This window comes from Trichosurus vulpecula, chromosome 9, assembly GCF_011100635.1.
Source record: "Trichosurus vulpecula isolate mTriVul1 chromosome 9, mTriVul1.pri, whole genome shotgun sequence".
Lineage (NCBI taxonomy): Eukaryota > Metazoa > Chordata > Mammalia > Diprotodontia > Phalangeridae > Trichosurus > Trichosurus vulpecula.
Genome location: NC_050581.1, coordinates 117,765,716 through 117,792,466, shown reverse-complemented (window position 1 = coordinate 117,792,466; position 26,751 = coordinate 117,765,716). Strand labels below are relative to the sequence as shown.

The following is a 26,751-nucleotide window of genomic DNA, read 5'->3' as shown; positions in this document are numbered from 1 at the left end:
TGTAGGTTATGTCCTGCCCAGCCGTGTGACAGAGGAGATGCTGTGGGAGTGTAAGCAACTAGGGGCTCACTCCCCCTCCACGCTCCTCACTACGCTCATGTTTTTTAATACAAAGTAAGTGTTTCTGAAGAATGGGAGCCTATATATTGGGTAGTAATTGCACTTAGGGAGACACAGAAGAGTGGGGTATTCATGCTTATTAGACAAGGTTTTCTTCCTGCCTCACTGCTTAAAACACAAGAGAAAGATCCAAGATACTGATTTAGCCTAGGTCAGAATCTGAGAGGAACCCAGTTTGTTTCTGAAATTGTCTGGTTTTTTTTTTAGAACCTAAGTTTCTCTGTGCCCCAGGGTGGTGAGCCATGCCTATATAGCTATTTAGGATCCCTGGCATCTTTTTTAATTTTTTTGTCTGACCTCAGATATTTCTCTGAGCTACTTGTAGTCAGTAAGTGAGTAAAGTTCTCCTTCCTACATCCTTCTCCTGGGTGTCACATCATTTTAATATCTCCTTACTTTATGATTTAGGTACTTTCTGTTGAAAACAGTAGACCAGCACATGAAACTGGCCTTTTCCAAAGTTTTACGACAGACAAAGAAGAATCCTTCAAATCCCAAGGATAAGAGCACAAGTATCCGCTATCTGAAGGCTCTTGGCATACATCAGACTGGCCAAAAAGGTAGGGAGGTTGAGCCTTTTGGGTAGTAACGGACCCTGTCTCCTGTTGTGCTGTGTAACAGGACCTATTTTGGGATGACTATAGGCAGAAAGTAACCAACCTACTCTGGTTGTCCACTACCCCTCTACCCTCTATTCCCCATTTTGCTGATCTACTGCAGGTAGCCACTGAAAATTGGTCCTTGTCAAATCCTGTAATCCTTAAACCCACTTCTGCCCAGCCAGGTGAGAAGCTCTAACTTTATCCTTGCAAAAAGCAAGAGTTCCAGAGAAGGCAGTGTGAGCTCCATGTTTCTTCCTAAAATGGTGAAAGGAGATGCCTTCTGGCTCACTGATCTGAGGTGTGGGTGTGTATGGGTTCTAGAGTTGTCTGTGTGTTTCTCTCAAACTGTGTTCTAGCCAGACGTGCAAAGGAGCAGTCTGACACAATTTATATGGTGGGGGTGGGTTCTGTAGTTACAGATGATATGTATGCTGAGCAGACTGAGAATCCAGAGAATCCACTGAGGTGCCCCATAAAACTCTATGATTTCTACCTCTTCAAATGGTGAGGCTTCTTTCTCTGTTTGCTGGGAGGGGAGAATTTGATCCCTGGGGAAAGGAATTCTCATGGCTGAGGTATTAAGGAAGTTTCAGATCCTCCCCAACACTTAAAGGTTAAATATTAAATAACATAAAGATAAAATATTTTCATTTTTAAAATAGATTTTTGTTGATAACTTTTTTTGAACACCACCTAGATTTCTCCTCCATATCATTCCCCTTTCTGGAGAGCTATTCTTTATGACAAAATATCTTAAAAAGAAAAAGAGGAGGAAGAAAATTCAAAACTGATGGATATATTAAAAAAAATCTGTCAGATAAAATGTTTTCTGATGCACTTTATTAGTATATGAAGTACAAGTATTTTTGCCATTGTGCCATGACTTTTTTGCTCTCCTTTTTCCCAGGGAGTCCCATAGGATGTATAGAGCTCGGTGCTCATTGAAGGGAATCCAAGAGAAAAACAGTGCAGGGGAGTCACTTGTCAGGTTCAGGAGTGAGGATATGAATTAGGCTTAATATTTTTCCCTTTTCTTCAGTCCCCAGAGTGTGAAAGGCCGAAATGATACATTTTACCTGACACCTGAGCCAGTGGTGGCACCCAACAGCCCAATCTGGTATTCAGTTCAACCAATCAACAGAGAGCAAATGGAACAGATGCTTACCCGGATCCTGGTGATACGAGAAATTCAGGAAGCTATTGCTGTGGCAAATGCCAGTAACATGCACTGAGCATCTCCTTTCAACCAAGATGGGGAGAAACGAGGAAAAACTGTACAGACTTTCACACTAAAGAAGAGGCCTCAGTTTTTTTTCTTTTTTCTTTTTTTTTATTGGTGTAGTTATGAAGCCCTTTTAGGCTGCTTCTGTTGAAAAGAAAATATAAAAGTAAAACCTACCCACCATGCATCATCATAAACAGTGACAGACTGTTGTGCCTGCCGGAGCAATATGTTTCTAAGAAAATCGGACACCCTGGAAAGTTGCTGGCTAACTTTTTTTTTTTTTTGCTGGGGCCTGGGGAAGGGGCCTGGACTGAAGAGGAGAAAATATGACCCCTTCCTCACCTCCAGACAGAATGGAAATTATGATGATCTCCCTTTCCTGCCCCGGGGTGCCTGCCATGCCTGCCTTCCCCAGGGGCCTGGCTGGCCTTGCCTGTTGCTGGTGTAGCCATGTTCTTTTTCTTTCTTTGTGCTCAGACATTAACTTGGCATCTTAATGGAAGAAAAATAAGGGGAGAGAACTTCAATTATGATTTATTAAAAAGACAATTTCTATTCAACCCCGTTAAGACGAAAGACATTTTAGATGTTAAAGTAAAAACTTTACCATGCTTTTTTTTTTGGGCCTAACATTGAGGCCTTAAAACTTGAGGCACATGTGCCTGATGGAATTCTTGTAACATACACTTGTGTATCATATAAAGATACAACACTGTTTCTCTTATGTATTCTTACTCTAGTTGTTTATTAAGAATGACAAGCACGTCTTTTCAACATGCTATTGAACAATGCGTCTTTATTTGGGAAGGGAGAGCAAAAAATGGGGGACAGGTCTAGGGTTGTTTTTAACTCCCTCCAGGTTTGCCATTTAGTAGATAGAACTCCATTCCTCTCCAGTAGTTATTTCTGAAGAAAAGGTCACAGAATTTTGGAGATAGGATATCATCTATTCCCACCTGATTATTGAGGCCTGAAGAGATGAAATTACCTTAACCAGGCTCACACAGTGGCAGAATTGGCACTCAAATCCAAGGCTCTTGACACCAAATCCAGAGTTCATTCCAGGTCAGAGAATGTCAGGGCTGGAGGTTCACCTCTGTCTAGGATTAAATATTATGGGAGGGAAAGTACTTCCTTTGGTGCTACTTAGCACTGTGTGAATACCTAAAAAATTCTGAGTTTTCCACATTCGCTTCCATAAGTTGTAAATTTTCTCCCCCTATATAAATTATTTCTGAAAACATTTGAGGAAGCATGTTTCCTTAATGCTAATCTGAAGAGAATGCCCTTCTCCTACCCCCAATTCAGTAACTTACTTCCCTTCTCCCATTGTTGTAAATGAACTCTGAAGTGCTGTGAGAAGTCTGGCAGAGAGAGGAGCTGTGTCCTGCTTAAAGTCCATGATAGAAGAATGACACATCCTGGAGAGGAACCTCGCTTGGTCACCTACCCAGCCTCTGTATGGAGGATGTGAGCCTCAGCTGCCTGCTCTCATCTGATCTATGTGAATGAGACATCTCCTTGGCATCATAGAAGACGAATGATATGCAGTTCATAGGGAGAGTAACGATAGATAATGACTACAATTTTATTTGGCCTTTAACATTGCCTTCTTTTTGAGGCTGAACAAACAGTATTGCTTCAGGAATAGAACTCTGTATCTAGAAGCTACAGCCCCATCCTGACTTTTATGGTTAAATTAGTAAATATTTACACACTGGAAGTTGGCCCATCTTTCAGAGCTAGATTTTATGTTGGTTCTTGGGCTAGGTAGTGGGTAGCAGTTCCATCTATTAATAATTATAGCTAATATTTATATAGCACTTATTTGCAAAGTGCTTTACAAATACCTCATTTTATCCTCACAACAACTGCAAGAAGTAGTTGCTATTATCTTCATTTTAAAGAGGAGGACACTGAGGCAGACAGATTAAGGGATTTGCCCTGGTCACAGCTGGTGTCGGAAGTGGATCCGAGTTCAGGTCTTCCTGGGTCCAAGTCAACTTCTCTGTCCACTGAGCCACGTGAAGATCTTAACTAATCTGATTCCATCCCCAGCCCCTTGTGTCATTTATCTAAGCACCCCAAAAGTTACCCCCTCAGGCCGAGACAGGGACAAACATTTTAACAAATTCTGCGAGTGCCCCGTTCTCCCTAGTTCCTTGGGGTTTAACTAGTTAAACCCCAATGAGCAGAAATGCCACGCAAGCACCTTGAGAATTGGATAATCAAGATTATTTCTTGTCATAGCCGGGCCTGTGGGAGTTGACCACAGGACCTGTACATTTAAGCTAGGTTATTGTAATTTTTTTAAAAGTCCGGATTTTTCTTCACGGGATATTAGAGAACAAGGGAGGAGCGGGCAGGGTTGCTCAGCCCTCGTCTGCTTCTGTTCTCTCCGAGCTCGGACAAAGAGAGCTCATAGGGGACTCACAACCGCTAAACCAAGGACCCCAGAACCCCGAGCAGCCGCAGGGAGGTTCTTCTCTAGACCCTTTTTACAAAACAAAGGCGCGGGAGCCTAGACCCCGGGCTCACCAAGCAAAGGGCCGCTCCAGGATTTAGGCTCGTTTCCCCCTTTTGACCGGCTTCGAGCCCGGTGCTTGCATCTCCCCGCGGCCTGGGCAACGCCAGCCTCATTCTGCAGTTTGGGCGCCGGACGCCAAGGCTGGGGCGAGACTAATTTTCCCGACTTCCAGCCCCAAGCTCCGCCTTAGATTCCGCCCCGCGTGACGTTCCCGACGAGAGTCCGGCCCGGGAAACCTCCTGAGACTGACGCTTCAGATAGGAGAAGCTCCCCCCGCCCATGCCTGGAACGAGTATCTTTTGCGCAAGCGCCACCCTGACGTCACAGCCCCGCCCTCCCCCCCATGCTCTCTTTGCCCAGACGCGGGAGATGCCGTGACGCCGCGGGCACGCCCCACGCGCTCGTGCGCCGTGACGCAGCGGGCGGGTTTATATCGGCGCGGCCGAGCCTCCTTGGGCCTCTGCGGGAGAAGCGCCCAACCCACGCGGCTCCTCGCGGCTCTCCCGCCGGCCCGGCCCACCTCCTCCTCCCCCTCCCCGACCCGTCCCCGCCATGGCAGACTATCTCATCAGCGGCGGCACTTGTTACGTTCCAGACGATGGGCTCACGGCGCAGCAGCTCTTCAACTGCGGAGACGGGCTCACGTACAAGTGAGGGAGGGGTTCGGGCGCGACCTCCTGGGGCGACGAGGGGACGGGACCGGGTCCGGGCGCAGGAGGGACGGCAGGGCTGGGACGCCCCACGATGGGACTGGCACTGGCGGGGCGCCGGACGGGCACAGGCTGCAAGTTCATTAAGGGGTCCGAGGGGAGGTGGGTCCCCTCAGGCATGACCCTGCTGGGCGTGTGTATGGGGGCGAGAATGATGATGTGAGAGTCCGGAGACTGGACCTCGGGGTGGGGTGGGGGGGTCAGTGCGAGGCTGGGAGGGACTGAGGCAGTGGCTGGAATTTCAGGCCCAAAATATCCTTCCTCGGGGCACATGGAGCTGTCACTCGGCAGCCCTGGGCCAGCTCTGATGACCTCAGAGGAAGGGGATGGCGGAGCAATTTGGGTACTGGAGATAGGGAGAGGGTGGGGAATTTATTCCCCATCATCCCTGAGACCAGACACTTAGGGAGGGGTCCAGAATTAAAATCTTCCCCTCACTTGTCTCTTTGGCTGATCCCACTTTACAGTGACTTCCTCATCCTCCCGGGCTATATAGACTTCACAGCAGACCAAGTAGTAAGTAAGCCCCCAAGCCCCTATGTCGTGGGGGGAGGGGATAGTGACTCCCACAACGGAACTCATTTGGGGAGGGCACCAACTTCTCTTACTTAGGCCAGGCTGGTTCACTCCATATTGACCAGGCCTACTTCTGTCCTCAGGACTTAACTTCAGCACTTACCAAAAAGATAACCCTGAAGACCCCACTTGTTTCATCCCCAATGGACACAGTCACCGAGGCTGGGATGGCCATAGCCATGGCAGTAAGTCTTCTGAAGGCACGGAAGTATGGAAGGAGGTTTGGGTGCAGTGGATCCAGACTGACTTTTCTTTCTGTTTATCAACAGCTGACAGGAGGTATTGGCTTTATCCATCACAACTGCACCCCAGAATTCCAGGCCAATGAAGTACGGAAAGTGAAGGTCAGTTTGACAGAATTCTTGATCAGAGATGGACCTGGAAGTTTTCTTTGTTTTTCTTTTTAAATGCATGGATACTTGACTCAGGGATGTTTGTGACTTCAGTCATTCCAGCCATGGAGGGGGAAAAAAGATTGTTTGTGACTTGATACCTGGGTACATAAGGAGATTGCCATTTTCAACATCTGGTTTTTTACTTTTTTCTAGAAATATGAGCAGGGCTTCATCACTGACCCTGTTGTCCTGAGCCCCAAAGATCGAGTCAGAGATGTGTTTGAAGCCAAGGCAAGGCATGGCTTCTGTGGAATCCCAATCACGGACAATGGCAAGATGGGCAGCCACCTCGTGGGCATCATCTCCTCACGTGACATCGACTTTCTCAAGGAGGAGGAACATGACCGTTTCCTGGGCGAGGTTTGCTGCTGCCCCTTGGGCAGGAACTGGACTTTGTACAGATTTATGTAGCCCTACCTGCAAGAGTGGACTAGGCATTTTTAACACCTTATGTAAAGCCATAGTGTCGTGAGGGCAGCTGGTTTTTAAAGTCAAGTCTGGGAAAATCTTGGATTAAAGTTTTGATGTTTGTTGCTTTCTAGTTATGCAACTCTGGGCAAGGTATCTTAGCTCTGAATCTCAGTTTATAAATGGGGATAATGTTTCCTACCAGACAGAATTGTAAATTTCAAAGTACTAGAGAAACGGCTCTCTTTGTTACTCTGCGGGTGTTGGTATAGTGAGGATTCTTGACTAGGGGGGCCCTGAACGATAAAGAAGGCCAGGAGTCTCCTGTCTGCTGGGTTTCTAAGATCAGTGTCTCTGTTTCATCAGATCATGACCAAGCGGGAAGATCTCGTGGTGGCTCCTGCAGGAGTCACGCTAAAAGAAGCCAACGAAATCTTGCAGCGGAGCAAGAAAGGTGAGGATGTGATACGTGGGTGACAGATAAAGGGGGTGCGTGGTGAGACTCCGGTCATCCCTTACCAGTGTCGCTTCCACCGCACCCCAGGGAAGCTTCCCATTGTGAATGAGGATGACGAGCTGGTAGCCATCATTGCCCGCACTGACCTAAAGAAGAACCGGGACTACCCCCTGGCATCCAAGGACACCAAGAAGCAACTTCTGTGCGGGGCGGCCATCGGGACACATGAAGACGACAAGTATCGACTTGACTTACTGGCCCAAGCCGGTGTCGATGTGGTTGTGCTGGTGAGCACGGAAGGCGGGGAGGAAGTGGGGCCAGCCATGTACTTACCTGGCTGCTGCAGCTGCCAAGATTAACCATAAGTCTCCCTCTCCATCCTAGGACTCTTCCCAAGGAAACTCCATTTTCCAAATTAACATGATCAAGTACATCAAGGAGAAATATAACAACCTCCAGGTTATCGGTGGCAATGGTGAGGCAGCAATCAGCCTTCTGGGGGCTAGTCTCCCCACCCCCCCAGTGCTCTGAGCCCCAGTGATTTGGGCTTGGTCAGGGGAGAGATTCTTTCTGGGCTCTGGGTGAATCTGAGACCGACTGGAATAGGCTTGTTGGGGTCCTTTATCTGAAAACTTTGTTGGGGCTGAGGGGAGCCCCACCCTGAGGAACTTATCTTTTCCCTACAGTGGTGACAGCTGCACAGGCAAAAAACCTCATCGATGCTGGAGTGGATGCCCTGAGGGTTGGCATGGGCAGTGGCTCCATCTGCATCACACAGGAAGGTGAGAGCAAGGCTTTTTGTAGTGTCCCCAACATCCCCAGGGCAGCAGTGGGATTTCTCTAGTAATGGTTCCCTCAAGGAGTGCCCACTCAGTTGACTTCAGACAGTCAAACAGGTTTCTAAGGTCTCCTTTGCCCAGCTTCTGCACAGCTGAGGCCTGGATGTCACGGGTCTGAAGTCCCACTTAAGGCAAGGGGGATTCTAGAGAGGGATGGGAACTAGGCCAGACCTTTGCTGTTCTCTCATTGGCCATGTCCCTGGGTATATATAGCAGCTTCCTCTGTCCCAGTAACACATTCACCCTTTTGACCCCTCTCCTTGCCAGGCCTGGTCTTGCTCCTGCTCACCTTTGCTCAGCTCTGCTCTTCTCTTTCTAAACTCTGGTCTGTTTGTTTTGTTTAGTGGCTCCCAAGATCCCTCCAGACATAAAGTCCCACAGCCCTAAATGCCCTTCTACTGTCACGGGCACCTATAGTAAGTCCGGCCTGGCCGGCCCAGGCCCCCTGGCTGATCACTGCCCGGCTGCTTGGTTGACTTTGTAGCTGTAGCTCCCTGGGTTTGTGGCGCTGACAGTGTGTGTTGGGGGGAGGGGGAGTCACTGATAGGCAGGAAATCTGCCTTGGGCTGCCCTAGGCCCCTTCCCCCTCTCCTGTGCGCCCCTATCTGAAAGAAAGGGACTCACTGGTAACTCCTTCACAGCCACCATCATCTGAGGTTTGATTTAAGGTCCCTACCCTGTTTAGAGTTACTTCTATTGACTAGGTAGGAACAGGATCCTTCCCTCCCTCCCGTCCTTCCTACAGACCCTGGCTAAGCTGCCATCTTGCCTAAGCTCCAACAGAGGGAAAAGCCTAGGTGTGGGTAGGGCTGGCTGTGGGGAGGGTTGTGTAGCTGAGGCTGTTGCCTGCTGTGTGACCACTAACAGTCCTTCCATCTTGTGCCCATGGCTGCCCTGTAACCAGAGCCTGGTGGGAGCTGGGGTTGGGGACCTGATAGGAAGGGCAGTAATGAGACTTATGAGCTTCTTTGATTATCTGACCTCTGTCATGGGAGAGTGTAGTATGTACTTACTCTTTAGTGAGGAGGTCTACCCCAGCACCTCTGCCCCAGTCTTGACAGAGGCCTAGCCAAGGGCACTTGGAGTAACTTAAGTTTGGCTGCTGGGGTGCTATGCCCACAAATCTACTCAACTGAACTGACCCTGTTTTCTCTGTCTCCTCTCTTAGTGCTGGCATGTGGGCGGCCTCAGGCAACAGCAGTATACAAGGTCTCAGAATATGCACGGCGCTTTGGTGTCCCGGTCATTGCAGATGGCGGCATCCAGAATGTGGGCCACATTGCCAAAGCTCTTGCCCTTGGAGCTTCCACAGGTAAGCACTCCCTGGATCTCACATGAAAAGTGCATTGGGCTTAAAATCTCAGCTCTGACTTCTCTTATGCAAATCCCAATCGCTGGACCTGTTTCTTCTGCAAAATCTAGGCTTTTGACCAGATTATCTGTAAGGTTCTTTCCTGCTTTAAATTCTCTATGGGCCAGACAGGCAGGCAGATGCTGAGAAAGGGCATGAATTAGGCCTAGAGCCATATGGTCCATAGAGAACCCACTTTCCCTGTATGTGCCATGGTGGCAGAAAGTCAGAGGGGCTTGCTGAGCAGAGGTTCTCTCCCTACAGTGATGATGGGCTCTCTGTTGGCGGCCACCACAGAGGCCCCAGGCGAGTACTTCTTCTCTGATGGGATCCGGCTAAAGAAATACCGGGGGATGGGCTCCCTCGATGCCATGGACAAGAACCTCGGCAGCCAGAACCGTTACTTCAGGTGAGAGAGGCTAATGGGCCAGCTTCACCCTGGTGCTGAGGAAGGGGCTTTGTAGGACACAGCTGTCCTGGTGGCCACTGCCTAGTGTCTGCCACTCAGCATTTTGATGGCAAGTGTTTTCTTTTTTTTCTTTCTGAGTTTGCTCTTCCCATGGCTTTTAGCCAATCCCTCAGTTCTCCTCTTTAGAAGATGGGAAGTCAAGATCGAATCCTGGGCCCACTTCCAGGTTTTAGCCCACAGCTGTGCTATGGGGTACATGGGTGGACCCTTCTAGCTCTGCTTCTTTTCACCCACAGTGAAGCAGACAAAATCAAAGTGGCTCAAGGGGTGTCCGGGGCCGTGCAGGACAAAGGGTCCATCCACAAGTTTGTTCCCTACTTGATTGCTGGCATCCAGCACTCCTGCCAAGATATTGGTGCCAAGAGTCTAACTCAAGTCAGGTAAGAAGGGTGGGCCTTGCATCCTTCTGGGCAAAGCTGTACCCCAGGCTGGGGAGGGGTGGGGGCAGGGCACAGAGCTTATGCTGTGTACTCTAGCCTGTGCTCACTGGTATCCTTGTTCTTCAGAGCCATGATGTACTCAGGGGAGCTGAAATTTGAGAAGAGGACATCATCTGCTCAGGTGGAAGGAGGTGTCCATGGACTCCATTCGTAAGTGTCCCAGATCCCATCCACCCCTTTCTTGGGCCACTCCAGGTACATCCTACTGTTTTCACAGTCTTGTCTTCTTGCCCCACAGGTATGAGAAGCGGCTCTTCTGAGAAGTGGCCTTGTTTGCTTTTACTGCCTTTCACCTCTCCCTCTCTAGGTTTTTCAATAAAAAGCTGGATATAGTGGTCTGTGGCCTTTGTCATGTAGGGTGAAGGGGAAAGGAGGGGAGTAAGGGCTAGGCTAACACAAGCAGTTTCTGCCATCTCTGGGATTTCACTCTGTGCCTCTGCCAACTCCAATCAGTCTGGGAAGAAGACTGCTATATGCAAATCCAGAATCCATTAAACATTTATTGAGCACATTAAAAAAAAAGACAGGCCCTAACTTCAAGGAGCCTCACATCTAAAGGGGAATACAACACACAAGGAGACAGAAAAGGTTGGGGCAGGTGCCACCATGGGATATCTTATTTTATGAAGCTGAAACCAGGCAGGACAGCAGATACAAAGTGGAGAGATGTAAATCCATTGAAGGAAATGGCCATGTTTAGCCTGAATGAGAGGGTGCCAGGCTTGATCAATCACCGTCTGATTGCTAGACTATGGGGCAAATGGGGATTCCATTTGTGCGGCTTGGTTGTTGAGGGTAGGACAAAGGAACAGTGGGGAAAGATGCAGATTTCAGTTCCATAGAAAGAAAAAGTCCCAAACCATTAAGAACCATCCAAAAGTAGGATGCACTATGAGGCACTTGACTCCCCTTTATCCAGGCCATCTTCACATAGGCTGAACAGCTACTTGCTGTTACTCAGAAACTGACAAGTAGGCCCACCAAGAAACTGGACCCAAAGTGTCTATTTTATGTGCCTGTCACAGTAAGCACTAACAGCAAAGGGCCAGAGGCACAGAGAACCACCCAACCTTCAACAAAGTACTTTCTGCTGGAGGGACTTGACGGGTCACCACACCCAAGAAACAGGAAGGTGGAAGACCCTAAACTAGGCCACAGGGAAGTCTTGGCAGCCCAGAGGTAGAGGGAGGCAATGAGTTTGGGGTCAATTGGAAGAATGAGACTAGGAGGTAACTGGCCTTCAAGAATCCTAGGAATGGAGTGGTGGGTGTCCTGCATTTAGGGAGCAGCAGGAGCCATCTAAGGGGGATACTGATGTTGGGACATAACCCAAAGCAAAGGAGTAGCAGGAGATAAGGCTGGCTAGGGAAGAATGGCACCAAGATTGGGGGGGGGGGGGCGCGGTTTCCCCAGAAGAAAGGCCAAACCTGATGGCAAAACAACAAAGACTTCATCACCTTTATCAGTCTTTTCATTCTGTCCATGCATATGGCAGTGTTCCCTTTGGCAGCACCCTTCCGTGTCTATAGGACTACCTTGTATTCTGTGGCTTCTTTTCACCTCTATGAAGGGAATCTGATCTGGATCTGGGTTCTCACAGGCTAGGTTTCCAATTTGGCTCCTGCTGCTGCCCCATGGGTAAAATCTGACTTTCAACTTGAGAGGATAGAAAAATTGCTTAGAAGACTTGGGTTCAAATCCTCTCTAACACGTACATACTGACTGTGTGACACTGAACAGACTCTCCAGGTTGCATAAAAGGTGCCAGCCTGCATTGGCAGTCTCCTTATCTAGGAGTTCCCTCTGTGTATCAGTGAAATCACAGGGCCAAGTCTCTATCCCTGTCTTCACTCAGACGTGCAGCTGTGATCTCTTCTTGCTGGTTCCTTCACTGCTGCCTGACAGCATTGCCAAGTCTCTATAAACTATAGACCAGAAGTTCTTTACATCTGTCTCGATCTGTCCATGTTGTCTCGTCTCACTTGGTGATGACCTTGGCAGTGGGCACTTCCACTTCTGTCTTTGTATTGAGGTCAACCTTGAACAGCATATTGGAGGTACCTAATGAATTATTGATTGATTGCAACTGGCCTGTGGGCTTGAGAGTTCCAGGTGCTCTGGCTCTGCTCCAGGTGGAGGACATCCTGTTAGAGGAAGTTACTTAGGGGCAATTCATGACGCTGGCCTAGGTTCACAAACCATATATCCAGCACTTGCTTCCAGAACAGAAGTTTTCAAAACCCAGAAGTTCATGGTCAAAATTAGAATAGCCTGCTTTGAGGGTGGGGTTGAGGGGGAGGAGTGGTTCTCTTGGCCAACAAGCAGTGGCTGGATGAGGACAGAGTTAAGAACAGTATTAATAGCTCATCTCTCTAAAGCTTTCTTTATGGTGATACATAGCATTCAAGGCAGGTTTCTTCTCCACAGAATACCTCAGCTCTCGAGATTGTATCAAGGGGATTTCTGGGGGCTTGGGGGAATGACTAAACGCTCTCTGAGGTTGCTGCCAACTCAGGATTCTGAGCTTTCGAACACAGGTCAGGGCAAATGTAGATTTCAGTTTGCCTTGCCTCAATTTACCCTTGTTTTGTAAAATCCACATTATTTTCACAACCTGTGAAAGGAGACAAGAATGATTACCATTTTACAGATAGACACAGCTAAGATTCAGAGGCTGAATGACTTGATAAAATCATACTTGGTAAACCAATCTATTTCTCTGCAGCTCCACTTACTCTACCTGAATTTTCCAAAAGAGAATTCCCCTCCCTGGCCACCACTTCCCTATCCATTGTTGCTCTCTGTTGGAATATAATAGAGCCCAAAGGCTCTACTTTTACATCTGTATCCCCAGTGCTTCTTGAGTAATCCAGGGTTATTTGTTTTAAGAGAAGGAAAAGAAACATTGAACAAACAAAAAGTGAGATTAGTAACAGTTTATTCTACGTGTGAAGATGGAGCTAGAGTCGAAGGTGAGCCTCCAGGTGGGGGAATGAGGGCAGCACCAGCCACCCGACCCTCATTGCACAGGAAGTTGAAGGTAGCACAAGCATTGGGCTGCAAGAGACAAACCAAGAACAAATTAAAACTAGCACAGATTTCTGCTTCCAAAGGAAGCTGGGGACAATGGAGTGGGGGGGGGGGGGGGGGGAGAAAAGAGATAGAGAGAGAGGAGAGTCTGTGTGTTGGCAAAGATTTCTCAGACTGCTTACCGTATCCTGGACCTCAACAGCAATTCCACGCTTTCTCATAGCCTTCAAAATTTCTGGCTGTAGCTTTTCCATGCGGTCTCCAGTGCCCACCACCACAATTTCTTCCAGGAAAGAGAAGCCATTAGGAGGGAGAAGGGGACTAAGGTTCCATTTCTGATATGACTGCTCCCCTGTCCCCACCTAGGAGGAGGGATATATACTTCACCCAATTTCCTACAGTCAGATGATAGTATGGATGATAGAGTGCTGGACCTGGAGTCAGGAAGACTCGAGTTCAAATGTGACCTCAGACTCTTAGTAGCTGTGTGACCTTGGACAAGCCACTTAACAGTTGTCTGCCTTAGTTTCTTCATTTGTAAAATGGGGACACTAACAGCCCCTACCTCCCAGGAGGTAGGCATTAGTGTTCATTATAATTCTTGTTTCCCAACTCTAGTCCTAAATGCTTAAAATGAACGTGTTTAGGGGAAAGGTTATTATCTTTAAAATGAAGTGTGACGGTGCCATCCAGGGGTTTGGGATCTGCCCAGCCCTCACCAATTCGAGGCTCTAACATCCAGAAGAGGGAGAAGCTCTCTTCTGTGATATCCCGATGGCTCCCCACCTAAATGGAGGAGGGAAAGAACAGGCTGGGTTAATAGTGCCAATATAGTAAACACCATCCTCAGTTCTCTCTGCCACCTTCTCCCATAGCTGCTGCCAGCGTGCTCCTCCAGTGACTCATTTTCAATCCCTCCTTATCCTCTGACTCCTTGGATGCTGCCTGTACACACGCCCAGGTCTTCTCCATCCTAAAAACACCGACCATGGACCCTGCCACCTGCCCACACTATCTTTCATCTCTTCCTCCCTCATAGTCTCTTAGAAAGGGCCTTCTAGCCTACCCTTACGGCCTTCATGTCCTCATTGTCTCAACCCCCTACACCCAGGTTCCTGCCTCCAACACTTGGCTGACACTGGTCTCTCAAAAGTTACCAAAGAGATCTATGATATTTAAGTATCTTAACTCCAAAATCCAACGACCTTTTCTCAGTCCTCATTCTGTTGAACTCCAATACTATCTCTTCCCCTGGCTTCCATTACAATGACGTGGTTCTCCTACCTGTCTGACCATTCCTTAGGCTCTTTAATGTGATAATCACCTATCCCCTGCCCATTAAATGGGTCTCTCAAAGCTGTTCTGGGCCCTCTTCCCTACAGTCTCTTGGTGTTCTCATCAGCATCCATGGGCAAAATATTATTTCTATACAAATGGATCCTATATCCAGTCCTACAAACCGACTGTCCACAGGACATCTTTTGGAAAGCCCGTAAGTATTTCAAATTAATCACATTCAAAACAATTCATCAAAAACATTTATAGCAGTTCTTTTGTGATGTCAAAAAAGTAGAAGTGAAGGGAGTGCCCATCGACTGGGGAAGGGCTTAACAAATGGTATTTGAATGTGATGTAATATTATTGTGCTCAAAGATGTTATGAAGGGGGTGAGTTCAGAGAAACCTGGGAAGACTTGAGTGCAGTGAGGAGAACCTGAAGAGCAGTTTAGACAGTGACATGGTAAAGATAAACACTTTGAAAGATCTGTGAACTCTGATCAATGCAATAACCAATCCTGATTACAAAGGACTCATGATAAAACACACTGTCTACCTTCTGACAAAAAGGAGATGGACTCAGAGTGCAGAATGAGACATTTCTCTTTTTGGACTTGGCCAATGCATATTTTTTTTTTTTTACAAGACATGGTTTCATTTTCAATGGGGGAGGTGGGACAAGGGAGAGAAGGTCCTATTGCCTCTAGGATAACGTATAGATTCTTCAGCCTAGCACTTGAGGCCTTCTAAGAAAACTGACATCCCAGGACACTTTCAGGCTCATCTATATTACTCCCCCTCACACATCGTGTTTGTTACAAACTGGCTTCCTTCTTGTTCCCTGAGTTCCACATGACATCTCCCACCTATCTCCCCTCACTCAGGCTGTCCCCACTAGGGATACACTCCCTTCTCACCCCCACCCCTTAGCATCCATAGCTTCCTTTAAGGTTAGGTTCAGATGCTTCTGCCTACCTTATGGCTTTCCTAATTCCCTTAATTGTTATTAATGTTTTCTCCCTTTTTAAAATAATTTGGATTTATCTGTGTGCATGTTATATCTTCCTCCTTGACAGAAAGTAAACACACTAATGGCAGGGACTGTTTCATTTTTAGTTCTGTATCTACAGTGGCTTGCACACTATAGGCCCTTATGTACTGCTTCAGGGGCCTAGCGGGGAGGGAGGAGAACTAGAACCTGGGTTCTGGGTGTTGGGAACAGAACAGATCCATTCCTTGTGTCGGTGAGGCAGGGAGAAAGATGAAGAACTCACATTCCACTGCATGACAGAGTGGGGGACCAAGGCGCAGGGCCCCACAACTCGGTTGCCATTGACAGTAAAGCCCCTGGGGCTGTAGGTATCTATGTACATAATGTGCGGTGAATCCTTCTCCAGCAATGTAATGGTGGTCTTCTGGAATAGCTCATCATCCACTGGGGTTAAATGGTGGCTCCTTCGAGGCAGCCTGCATGGAGAAATACGAGGTAAGCAGCACAGAGAGCGGAAAGAATGGGGCCAACAGTTGGAAGGGACATGTGACAGTTGAAGATGTCAGGGAAATGTGTGAGTGGGACAGGAAGGGCAAGATATGGAGTGAAGGATTGCAGGGAGGGAGCACAAAAGTATGAGGCTCCCACAAAGAGAATGGCATGATGACAACCAGGCATGAGGCGGACACAGGACATGAAGGGATTGCAAAGGTCCGTCAATAAAAACAGTTTGGTCAGAACTAGATAGAGACCAGCATCTCATACTGCATATCAAGATGAGCTCCAAATGGGTACATGGTTAGACATCAAAGGTGACATCATAAATTAGAGAAGGAAGAAGGAAATGACTTGTCAGATGTGTGGATACAATAACACCATGACAAATATAGGAGGTTCTTTTCAAGGGGAGGCAACTAGACCCTTTTAGAAGCAACTGCTTATCTTCCAAGAAAGAAGTGTCTGGATCCACAGAAGAAGAAACTGTCAGTACAAGAGCAGCTAAGTGGTTGAAGATTCCCCGAGTTAGAAACTGAAGCACCAATTTGTTAACCTGATAACAGTAAGAATGTCTTCTGTCTTTCTGGGCTATGTATCAAGGGCTTGACAGAGCCCCCTCAAAGCTTGTCAAACAGGGTAACTTCTGGTGGTTTGATGTGGGTACATATAACATTTCAAGGAGCAAGCTATGAATTACTGCAGAAGACAAAGTTGCAGTGTACCTCAGGGGCACAGGTGGTGCTTTCATAACTGCTACCCAGAGGCCATAAGGCAAATCTGGAAACTGAACAGCTGGTTAAGAAGAGGCTGTCTGGGAATGAGAATCTGACTTCTGGACTATGACTTAAAAATACTGGAATGCCAGGTCCCGGCCAGGGATAGGGGGTGGAGTATATGGCACATATTGCCTCATAAGAATATATATTTGTCTTGCAAGCCTAATCAGAAAGGCTTTATGAAACACGATACCTAACTCCTGATTGACTGGTGATGGATTCAGAATGCCGAAAGACATTATTTTGGACCGCAAACAAGCAAGGGTTTGTTTTTCTTGACTACACGTATTTTTTAACAAAAGTTTTATTTTTCTTGCTTTCTCAATGGAGGGGTTGAGAGGGAGAAGATGTGGGTCTGAATATAAAATCCAACTTTTTTTAAAAGGCCTTTAAACTAAAAGGGAAGGAGGGGTGAGAACTGCCTACAGGGCACTACTAAAGGCGGTAGAGACAATGCAGTAGACACACGCAGACACCCGTAGAAAAGAACCAGCAAAGGGGCAACCACAGAGTCCAAAGTCACCGCTATCTATACAAAAACGGGGGCACGCGGTGTCCGGATGAGCTGTGGGGGGCTGGGGTCCGCAGTGCCAGCCAGGGTGCACGCTGGTGTCTGGGGCGAGGGGAGCACGTGGTATCGGGGTGGGGTACAAGAGGACCAGGGGATGGAATGAGGTCGGGGCACTGCGTGTCGGGCTCAGCAGCGTCACGGTCCGAAGGCACCCGCGTTAGGGCCATGGGGAGGCCCACGGGGTCAGACGGGGCATCAGCACGAGGTGTCAGGGTCACCAGGGAACATGCAGGAGCGTCTGGGGTCAAAACAGTGACAGTCACGGGCCACCCGCGGGGTTAGGGTCATGGGGCCCACGTGGAGTTAGGATAGCGGGCGTACGCAGTGGCGGGGTCACCACGGGGCCCCACCCAGAGTCCGGTCACGTGGCCTCGGGGAGGAACGCGGCGGGGTTCACGCGGGGGTCGCCCAGTGTGGGGGAAGGCTCGGAGGTCACTAGGTGAGGGGCAAAGGGGGCTGTCTCCTCACCACCGCCAAGTCGGTCTCAGCACGGGCACGGAGCGCGTCAGTCCCCGGAGCGCGGTGGTTGCGAAGGCGGCCATTGGCGCGTGGACGGGCCCCAAGTAGGGACTCGGCGGCGCCGAATCCAGGAGGGGCCGTAGACCCTGAGCCGAGGCGGAGCCCAATTACCTGCGCCCCCTGTCGGTTGGAGGGAGTGCCGCGCGCAGCAAAGGGAGCGGGGGGCCCCGCTGCTTCGGCCCCGCCCCCTTTGGCGACCCGCCCCGCTCCGCCTCCTTCGGGTCTGCCCTCTCCCTAGGCCCGCCTCCCTCGCTCCTCGCCTCTGCCCCTGTCTCAAGCCCTTGGATCCCGCCCCATATGCCCTCCCCGCCCCCCACTCCCGGCTCGATTCGGCTGTTGGAGGCTTCTGGCGTCTCCAGAAGGCCCCCAAGCTCCCCAGAGGCCGGTGCTTCCCCCCCTCTCCTGCTGTCAGGGCCTCCAGCGCCCCTGGGACTTGGGCGTTGGGGGGATTCTGCGGTCTGTGCCCCTGCTCAGGTGTCCCGCTGGGGAAGGTGGGCACCTGCTTGCTTGGCCCCAACCAGGCCCCAAGGCATTGTGCAGCCAGCCGGGCGCCACCCGGGCCCCTCCCCTGCTCAGGTGTCAATGCGACACCACCTCCCCCTGAGCTTCCGAGTGCTCCCCCAGGCCTTCAGGCAGACACCTGTGTCCCCTCGCCTGCGCTGGATGGCAGTGAGGGGGGTCGCAGCGGGTGGGGCGGAGGAAGCCTGCAGCCCGCAGTGGCTATTGGCATTGAGAGAGGAGCTCAAGCAGGTCACTCACAGCCCCTGACCTCAGTTTACCTGACTATAAAATAACGGGACACGTGATCTTTAAGATGCTTTTCAGCTCAGAATCGTAAGGGGAAGGGGAGAGGGGGGAATACATACACATAACTATGATCCAAGATAAGTGCGGTGGAGGAGACTAAAGGCGGGGATTTACAAAGGTCTATCAATCACCTGGAAGAAGCAGTAGACTAGCTCTGCTTGGCACCAGAGGGAAGAACTAGGAATATGAGTGAAAGTTGCAGAAAGGCAATTTTAGGCTTGATTTGAGGAAAACTTTCTAACAATTAGAACTGGCCTGAAGGTAGAATGGGCTGCCTTAGAAGGCCAAGGATCCTCCTCTCACTGAGGGTCTTTAGGCAAAGGCGAATAACTACTTGTCATATACATTGTAATGGCACTCTGTTTCTGGTTTGGATTAGCCTTGTAGGTTACTAAGGCTAATAAGGAACCTTCCGACTTGAAATTCTGTGATTCAAAGAAACCCTGGTAAAGGTCTCCAAGTTGATATTGAGGGAGAAGTGACTCACCTTGGCTGGCATTCTGGAAAAATCAGAGAAGGCTTCACGGAGGAGATGGAACCTGAAAAGATTTAAGCAAGGGAACAGGAAACAGTAACTGATTAACCAATACCGAGCCAGTTTTCCAATAAGATGTATGGGTCACTCGAGATGTATAATCGTGAGAAAACTCCATCTATCAATCTTTAGATCTCATGGGTTTCTGGTCAGCATAACCTAGGTCCTTAGTTAAGGGACTTTAAGCAACAGGTAGAGGTGGACCAACTTCCCAGCCATGCAGGGCTAGGTTCAAACAATGCGATACAGTTTTCTCTCACAAGACAGAAACTGGACTAGACCCGTAATTAAATAAAAAGGGAACTAAGCTAGCTCCAGAATTGAGTCACCAGATGGAATCAGTGTGGTTCACTCAATTCCCACAATTCCCCCACACATTAGTTATAAAATTATATCCACTATTTCTCTGTGAATCAGTTTAAGTAATGGAGACATAGACATAGACAAATCCAAGATATGTACAGAGTAGATGGAAGGGCTGGACAGAATAGTATAAGGCTGGGATGATGGCTTAAAGCAAGATGATTACAGAGGTCCTTGAATGGCAGGATTATCAAGTCCAAACCAGGGGTTGGGAACTTGTGACCTCAAGGCCACATGTAGCCCTCTAGGTCCTTAAGTGCAGCCCTTTGACCGAATCCAAACTTCACCTTTGGATTCGGTCAAAGGGCCACACTTGAGATGTAGAAGGCCACATGTGGCCTCTAGGCTGCAGGTTCCCCAGACTCCAAACCGTTTCTTTATAAGGATGAGAAAACTTAGGCACAAACATGAAGTTCATTGCCCAAGGCTATAGAGTTACTTTATATAGATGTCAAGGAGGTAGATAGAGCCAAGACACAAATGAGTCTTGTGATTTCCAATCCAGCGTATTTCTAGAGTATTAACACCAGCTACTGAAGATGAGTTTCCGAGTAAAGGAGTGATGCATCGGATCATCAGTTAGCAGCCCCTGCCTATCTCCTCACCATGCCTCACCAGCACCTCATTTAGACTGACTGTCCCTCAGTTTAGAATAGGAGTAAAGATTAAGGAAGGTCATGCTGAAGGGTTTAGCCTCAGCCTCTTAGAAGATGAATTTTCATCCAGTCAGGAGCTAGCAGTTACAAAAACAGCTGAGAGACTAAAGGCACCATCCAGTTCTTGGCAAAGGCACCAGTAGCTGCTGATAGTCGACACTGGCTCTGAGGCCACTAAAGCCTCAGAGGCAAGTCCCATCAAAATGATGTTGCCTAGGCTGTTACGACTGTAAGTACAGAAAGCAAAGCACTCAGGAGAGGTTGAGTGTGTGGGCACTGTGGGAAAGGAGCTAGGGATAGGGGCACAGGAGAGGGAAGAAGGGACCTGAACACCTGTAAGCTGGCTCTGGGCCACGGCAGAAAGGGGAGTTGGCTAATCCGATCAGTTTTCAGGTATCAAGTTCCCCAAGAAGCACCAGCTGTGGGAGGAGGGAAGGGGAGGGGCACTGAGCCAGGGCTATAGTTCTTTTCTGTTACCAGCACCTGAATGCCTTTATTGGGGCAACAAATTGTCTCATTTTTGCTACCCAACTCCTTGATGGGACCCCTTCTTGTTCTGTGCCTGTCTCCTGGTGAGGTATGAGAAGCTACAATTACTAAGGCTGTTACTATCCTATAAGTGTTAATAGTAGTGGTGCAGCAGCAATGATGCTTCTGTTTCTAGAGTGATTCTTAAAGTGCCTTCCCAGGACAACAGTCCTGAGAGAATGTGTTGCAAATTTTATTATCTCTGTTTTAAAGAGAAAACTCTTAAGAGAAGGAAAGGTAAAGTTCTAAGAGTTACAGAACTAGAGTGTGTCGTGACTAGGATTCAAATTCATCTCTTCAGACTCCCAAGTCCTAAGCACTTTCCACTATCACTCTAGAGGTGCCTCTCAACATTGCCCCCTTCCCCTTTTCCTGGCCCCTAATTCATATTTGCACTACCATCCCCACCTCCAATAATTTTCCACTCCCTTCTAAATAATACTTTGATTCTTCCCCTGTCTCACCTTGCCTTCCTTTGATCTGATTTTTAGTTTTTCACCCTTATCCCCTCTCAATTTGGAAAAGAGCAAAGTTCAAAGCAGCGACCTGGCCTCCCCTCCATTTACTTGGCCTGAAAGCTCAGGGGAAAAGACAAAAACTTTGGGACAACTTCTCTAACAATGAAGATTTTCTGGCCAACTTCCATTTTCTTAGCTCTTCCCTGAACCTGTAATGCGGGTCAACGGATGCAGAGTGTGGCAGTGTGGTCCTGGGACTTGAAGGGGGAGGGCTGTGGCCACGCGTACAGAATTGGGGTGTGTGGCAAGGAGGTTTGAGGATAAAGGGCTATGGGTGAGGGAAAGTGATGGGGATGCAGGGGGAAGGAGATGGGGAGGAAATGGCTGGGAGCAGTATTGATGTTGTAGGGGAGGAACAGGGGCAGGAGTCAGACTGGCGGAAGTTGGGGGCTGGATGGTTGGGGCTGCAGACAAGACTGGGGGCTTCGGGGGCAGGACTGGGGCTACAGGGATCAGACTAGAGGTCTGGGGGCGGCAGGATTGCAGGGACAGGACTAGGGGTCTCTGGACTTGCCTCCTGGGACCGCGGGGCAGCTCCCAGACGGGGAGCCCCGCCCAATCCCGTCCGTGGCCTGGAACTTTCCCAACCGTCGGGGACTCGGCCGTTAGGGGGCGGCCCCGCACTCGGGGAGCTAGGGAGAGGAAGGAGGGGATGGGGTGGGGCGGGAGGGAGCTGTCCCTCCCTCTCTCCTTTCCTCCCTCCGCCCAGGCCCCCTGCCCAGCAGTCCCAGCTCCGTGCAGCTGGCCGTGGGAGGCGGGGCGGAGTCCAGAGGAAGGCAGGGCGCTCGCTGATTGGCTGCGACGGGTGCTCGCGGCGGGGGGGGGGGGGGGGGGGCGGGGGCGGCGCCGCTATAAAGGACCCCGAGACTTGGGGCGGCCGAGACGGAGGAGTGCGCAGAGTGGCCCGCGCACGGAAGGGTCCGGCTCGCGACGTATCCGGGGCGGGGCTCGGCGCATCTCCGTACGCCAACCCCCCTCCTCCCCGCCCCAGCTGGCTGCCCGGCCCCACCAGAGGGGAAACTTCCCCTGCTGCCCCACGCGGGGCCTCGGCAGGTAAGAGGGGCCCGACCTACCCCACCCCCCCCCCCCGGACCCCAGACTGCCCCAGGTCTTGAGTGTCCTGCACTCCGCCCGCTCGAGAGATCGATAGCCCCAAGCCGGAGGCCACCGCCCCGTACCCCAAGCATGCCCCTTCGGAGCCCCTTCCGTGTCAGCCGTCTATGGGACGGCTCCCAAGCCCAGCCCCACTGCCGGAACCTCCGTAGAATGTGGGGGCTCCTTCTGTAAGCCTGCGATTGCACAGGATCCCCCATCGGTGGGCTGACCCTGTCCCCCTGCTTCCCTCCGACGCTGTCCTCTGAACCTGCCCCACCCCTGCGGCGCCCACTCCGTACCCTTCTCGTGGCTGTTCGGAAGAAAGTCCCAGCGGACAGCCCGCACCCCGGCCCTGGCCGACTGGGCGGAGGGTTTCCCGGCCAAGCCTAGGGGGCGGGGGAAGGGCCGGCGGAGCCTAGGTCGGAGCCTCCGGGCACTGCCATGTGGCCGTGGCCAGGAGGAAACTGGCGTCTCGGAACCGCAGGCTGAAAATGCAGGAGCTGACGGCGAGGAGCTCCCGGTGCCCCGGCTGTTCCAGCGAGAGGCAGCCCCGCCACCCGCAGCGGTAGGAGAGGGAGGAGGCGGCGGTGGCGGCCGGAGCCCTAACGGGAGGGGGCTGCTGGGTCGGGAGGGCCCAGGCTGGAGCCGGGTGGAGAGGAGAGAACCGAGGTGCACAGCCGACTTGTAGCCAAGCCACCCAAATGGGGAGGCGAGGGGCTTTATGGCCCCTTCTCAGCGCCAACAGCCTGTGATTCTGGTTGGCTTTATTCCGGTTTTCCTCCGAAATGCAAAAGTCTTGTGAAAGTTTCCTTTCCTTCTAACTAGCCCCCCTGGAGTACAATGCTCCCAGCCAGAGCTAACACATCCTAGCTTGAGACAGGGCAGACTTAGAGGGCTGGGATACCCCAGGCCGGTCTTGCCAGTAACCCGGGGGGAGAGTCAGAGTGTGCTCTTCTCAGTAATTCTGGAGAATGGAGGCTGGACTGCTTATTGGGAGTGGGTGGATGTGTTCAGATTTCCACTAGGCCTTGGATTCCACACTCTCTCTGATTCCTGCTTCTTGGCTCCTGGGCTTCCCACAAGCATTTCCTTCTCTTTTGCTCTTGCTCTCACATCCTGCTGAGAGTCTGCAGCCGCAGGAGAACTGGAGACTTTAATCCAGGCAGTAGGTTGGACAGACCTAGGGTTGGGGTCAACAGGGTACAAGCTGGCCAAGGCCATAGCCTGACCTGATGAACCTTTTTGCTTGCCTGTATGACCGGGTTTTTGTAAGCCTGGGCAGGGAAGAGTTACTAGAAACTCTGTCCTGTGGGAAGCAGGAGGTGATAGTCACATAACAATTGGGAATCTGTAATTAGACCCTTCTTTAAAACATCTGATCTCATCATCAGGCTTCTCTCCTGCTCTTCACGCTCCCCATTCCCACCCACCCCACCCCCAGCCTGATTCTTTGAACCTGCAGGCCCCAATAGAATGGGTCCCAACAGCCAGAAGAGAGTTGCTGTCTTCAGCTGCCCTGGCATCCTGATAGAGATCAAAGGATTAGAGCTGGAAGAAATCTAGATGCTTACTTTGAACTCAATTCACTTTACAAATGAGGAAAGTAAAGGCCCAGAGAGATTGTTTTGCTTTTAGAACCCAAACCTCTGACTTCAAATCTAGCTGTAGAATGCTGCCATCCAATGGGTGCCCTGGCATGACAGCTTGGGGTGCAGGCCTATATTAGCACAGAGAGAAGCCTGATAGGCAACTCTGAAAAAGGGAGGGGAAGTTGGACATCTGACCCCCGGTGGTATATCTCGCATTTTATGAAAGGCTTTTCTCACAAAAGCCTTTTTTACAAATAAGGAGTTAAAAAGTCTTGGCTGGGATTCACCTAGGCTAGTCCTTAAACTGCCATGTAAGTCTAGCATTATTTTCCACTACATAAACACTCTGTGTCTTGATAAGAAAGGAATGAAGCACAAATATGACCTTTTCAACTGAATTTTAGAGAAATTGGAAAAAAATCTGAATGTACTGTGCATCCTCAGGATGAGTACTGCTTTCTTCTACCTTGCCCTGAGGTCTGCCCTAGGATAGGGAGGGGAGGAGACCCCTCCCTAGGTTCTTTGTTCTGATGCTGCCAGGACAGTGGGCTGGTGGGCATAGGGTACCTCCTAATACCTGCTGGGGAAATGTTACAACCTGTAGAGCAGTCAGGATTAATGGGGCAGGGAGGTACCCTGGCTGGTAGAATGGGAGATATAAAAGTATTGAAGTCAGCGAAGCCTTACTTTTTTTAAGCACCCACCAAGTGTCAGGGACTGTGGGTGCTAGGCATTAAGGATACAAAGGGACGGAGGAGCAGATCCTATTCCTAAGAACCTTGCAGGGGGAAATAGTATCTATACAGATAAATGAGCAACTGGTATTTATAAGGTAACTCAGATGGTGGTGGTGGTGATGGTGATGGGGGGGCAGGCAGGAGGAAGGAGGTCAGGGAGTGCTCATGGAGAAAAGGACACTTGAACTCAATGAGCAAAGGTAGGGAATCTCTGAGTAGTAGAGGAGTCCCATGCAAGGTTTGGATTCTGTGTTAGGCAAGTGTGTTCTCTGTTCTGGGCCTCAATTTCCTCAGCTGTAAAAATTAATCTAGGCTATGTGATCTCTGTGGTCCCTTCCAGTTTTGAATCCTATGATTGGCATAAAGAGGAAGATCTTTATTTGGGTAGAAAGGCCGAGGTTCGTATAGAAGCTTTCCCTTAGGTACTTCCCTGCCTCTTTCCTCCCTCTGCACCCCCATGGAGGCCTTCGGGGTTATATATATGTAGCCCAGTAGACCTAATCTTTGGCTCCATGGCTGGGCACAGATTCTAAAAACCAGTCTCCCAGGTTTTGTTGCCCTTTCTCCTAGAGTCCTGGGCAGCTGGGTTCTGACCTCCAGAATTGCCCCCAGGAGGTAGAGGAGGCTTCCTCCTTTTCCCTCCCTTCTCCCCCTTTTCCCTTCTCCCCCTTTTCCCTCCCTTCTCCCCCTTTTCCCTCCCTTCTCCCCCTTTTCCCTCCCTTCTCCCCCTTTTCCCTCCCTTCTCCCCCTTTTCCCTCCCTTCTCCCCCTTTTCCCTCCCTTCTCCCCCTTTTCCCTCCCTTCTCCCCCTTTTCCCTCCCTTCTCCCCCTTTTCCCTCCCTTCTCCCCCTTTTCCCTCCCTTCTCCCCCTTTTCCCTCCCTTCTCCCCCTTTTCCCTCCCTTCTCCCCCTTTTCCCTCCTTCCCCCCACCCCCCCACCCCACACTTCTGCCCTCGGTGGATTCACTTCCTCTCTCCTTGCAGCCCCAGGGCCTAGTTCCTTTCAGACAAGCAAGACTCTCCTCAGTCCTAGGTTCATTTCCTTCTTTATTGCTTCTCAGAGGTTCTCCCCCAAGCCACCCAGTGACAAGAACCAGGGACTCAGTGGTTTGTGTCTCAATGTGGAAATAACCCACTGGATGGAGTCAGGTACTGAGTTTGATCCTGGCTTCAGCATTTATTAGACGACCTTGCCCCCTCCTGAGCCTGAAGATCCTTGCTTTCAGGTTCCTCACATAGATCGTTGTGAGGAAAGCCTATTGTAATGCCTCAAGCATTAGTCTAGATCCAGCAGGACAGCTTCCTTCAGGCCAGGGCAGTGCCCATGTCTAGCCCCCAGACCTGGCTGGGGCGGGGGTCCTGTTTGAAATGGTCTGCCTCTTCAGAGGAGGCCCCTTGCCTTGTGTTTGGGGTGCAGGGTGAATCATGCTCTGTGGGGGGGGCCTGGGGGGCCTTTGGAGCAGCAGCTTCCTTGTGTTGGTAGTAATCCCCAGGGGGAGAGCCTCTCTTGACCTAATCCGGATTAAGGTTTGAGGCAGCTCGAATTTCCTGGCTCCCAAGGAGCCATTCTCCCTCTTTCAGGCCCCAGGTCCCAGGGGCAGCCTCCATCTTCCTGCCCCTCCTCCTCTAGTTCTCCCCCCTCCCCTCCATTGTTCCTGTAGCCACAGGTGACTGCTTTGTTTTCCTCCTGCTTTGGCTCAGTTTCACCAGGTGCCTCGTCTTTTATCTTCCTGGAGTTGGCTCAGCTGGAGTGGGGGCCTGTGGTGTGTGTGTGACAGCTGAGAACTGACTGAAGCCCATTACCTCCCAGGCAGAGTTGGGGCCATTGCTGCAGTGCAACACCTATAGGGAGGCTGGTCCCAGTGAGGAACTGGAGGAGGGCAGGGGTGTTGGGTTAAAGGAGAGGCGGGCACCTGTGGCGTTTGGAACTGGTTTCCTCAGACAGCCAGGAGAGCTTTCTTCTCAGAGCCCTCACTGCCATGGAGAATACAGGCAGGGGCCAGGCCTGTCTGTACTATGGTAAGTGCCGGCTTATGATACCCCATGCCAGGGTCCTGGGGGGCCCCCAGGGGCTGAAATGTCTCCAACAGCTTGACAGCGGGCAACGGAATCCCAAAAGCAGCTGTTGTCTCCAGAGCATTCCA

General features: G+C 50.3%; 3 protein-coding genes across 4 annotated transcripts in view; 2 read left to right on the top strand and 1 right to left on the bottom strand.

Moving 5' to 3' along the window:
- QRICH1 (glutamine rich 1) overlaps positions 1 to 2,723 on the top strand; it is a 78,328-nt gene extending 75,605 nt beyond the window's left edge. The window contains exons 7-10 of the mRNA XM_036738345.1: positions 6 to 114; positions 529 to 680; positions 1,136 to 1,226; positions 1,762 to 2,723. Of these exons, the coding sequence (XP_036594240.1) occupies positions 6 to 114; positions 529 to 680; positions 1,136 to 1,226; positions 1,762 to 1,954 (545 nt within the window). The 3' untranslated portion in view covers positions 1,955 to 2,723. The remainder of the gene's footprint in view (positions 1 to 5; positions 115 to 528; positions 681 to 1,135; positions 1,227 to 1,761) is intronic.
- Positions 2,724 to 4,811: 2,088 nt separating this feature from the next.
- On the top strand, positions 4,812 to 10,454 carry IMPDH2 (inosine monophosphate dehydrogenase 2). Of its 2 annotated transcripts, XM_036739159.1 has the most exons (15): positions 4,921 to 5,124; positions 5,652 to 5,700; positions 5,844 to 5,945; positions 6,030 to 6,104; positions 6,309 to 6,515; positions 6,930 to 7,017; positions 7,108 to 7,307; positions 7,405 to 7,495; positions 7,707 to 7,802; positions 8,204 to 8,275; positions 9,028 to 9,171; positions 9,475 to 9,619; positions 9,916 to 10,059; positions 10,186 to 10,269; positions 10,358 to 10,454. In XM_036739159.1, the coding sequence occupies exons 1-15, from the start codon at positions 5,027 to 5,029 to the stop codon at positions 10,377 to 10,379; spliced, it is 1,617 nt and encodes a 538-aa protein (XP_036595054.1). In that variant the 5' UTR covers positions 4,921 to 5,026; the 3' UTR covers positions 10,380 to 10,454. The 2 variants fall into 2 exon arrangements, with proteins under 2 accessions (XP_036595055.1, XP_036595054.1); XM_036739160.1 differs by lacking the exon at positions 8,204 to 8,275 and having other exon boundaries at positions 4,812 to 5,124.
- A 2,586-nt stretch (positions 10,455 to 13,040) lies between these two features.
- On the bottom strand, positions 13,041 to 22,625 carry NDUFAF3 (NADH:ubiquinone oxidoreductase complex assembly factor 3). The gene is made up of 7 exons (XM_036737633.1): positions 22,583 to 22,625; positions 19,076 to 19,127; positions 17,731 to 17,867; positions 15,701 to 15,893; positions 13,869 to 13,935; positions 13,332 to 13,432; positions 13,041 to 13,176 (listed from the first exon to the last, which is right to left on the bottom strand). Exons 2-7 carry the CDS (start codon positions 19,085 to 19,087, stop codon positions 13,057 to 13,059), a joined length of 630 nt encoding a protein of 209 aa, XP_036593528.1. The 5' UTR covers positions 19,088 to 19,127; positions 22,583 to 22,625; the 3' UTR covers positions 13,041 to 13,056.
- Between the last annotated feature and the right edge of the window lie 4,126 nt (positions 22,626 to 26,751).

Coding starts and splice junctions, on each gene's coding strand:
- IMPDH2 (XM_036739159.1), top strand. CDS start 5,027: ATGGCAGACTATCTCATCAGCGGCGGCACTTGTTACGTTCCAGACGAT. Junction 7,018..7,107: donor CTTGCAGCGGAGCAAGAAAG/GTGAGGATGTGA, acceptor ACCGCACCCCAG/GGAAGCTTCCCATTGTGAAT. Junction 9,620..9,915: donor AGCCAGAACCGTTACTTCAG/GTGAGAGAGGCT, acceptor TTTCACCCACAG/TGAAGCAGACAAAATCAAAG.
- NDUFAF3 (XM_036737633.1), bottom strand. Junction 15,894..17,730: donor CTGAGACCGACTTGGCGGTG/GTGAGGAGACAG, acceptor TTCTCCATGCAG/GCTGCCTCGAAGGAGCCACC. Junction 13,936..15,700: donor ACTCTGTCATGCAGTGGAAT/GTGAGTTCTTCA, acceptor TCCTCCATTTAG/GTGGGGAGCCATCGGGATAT.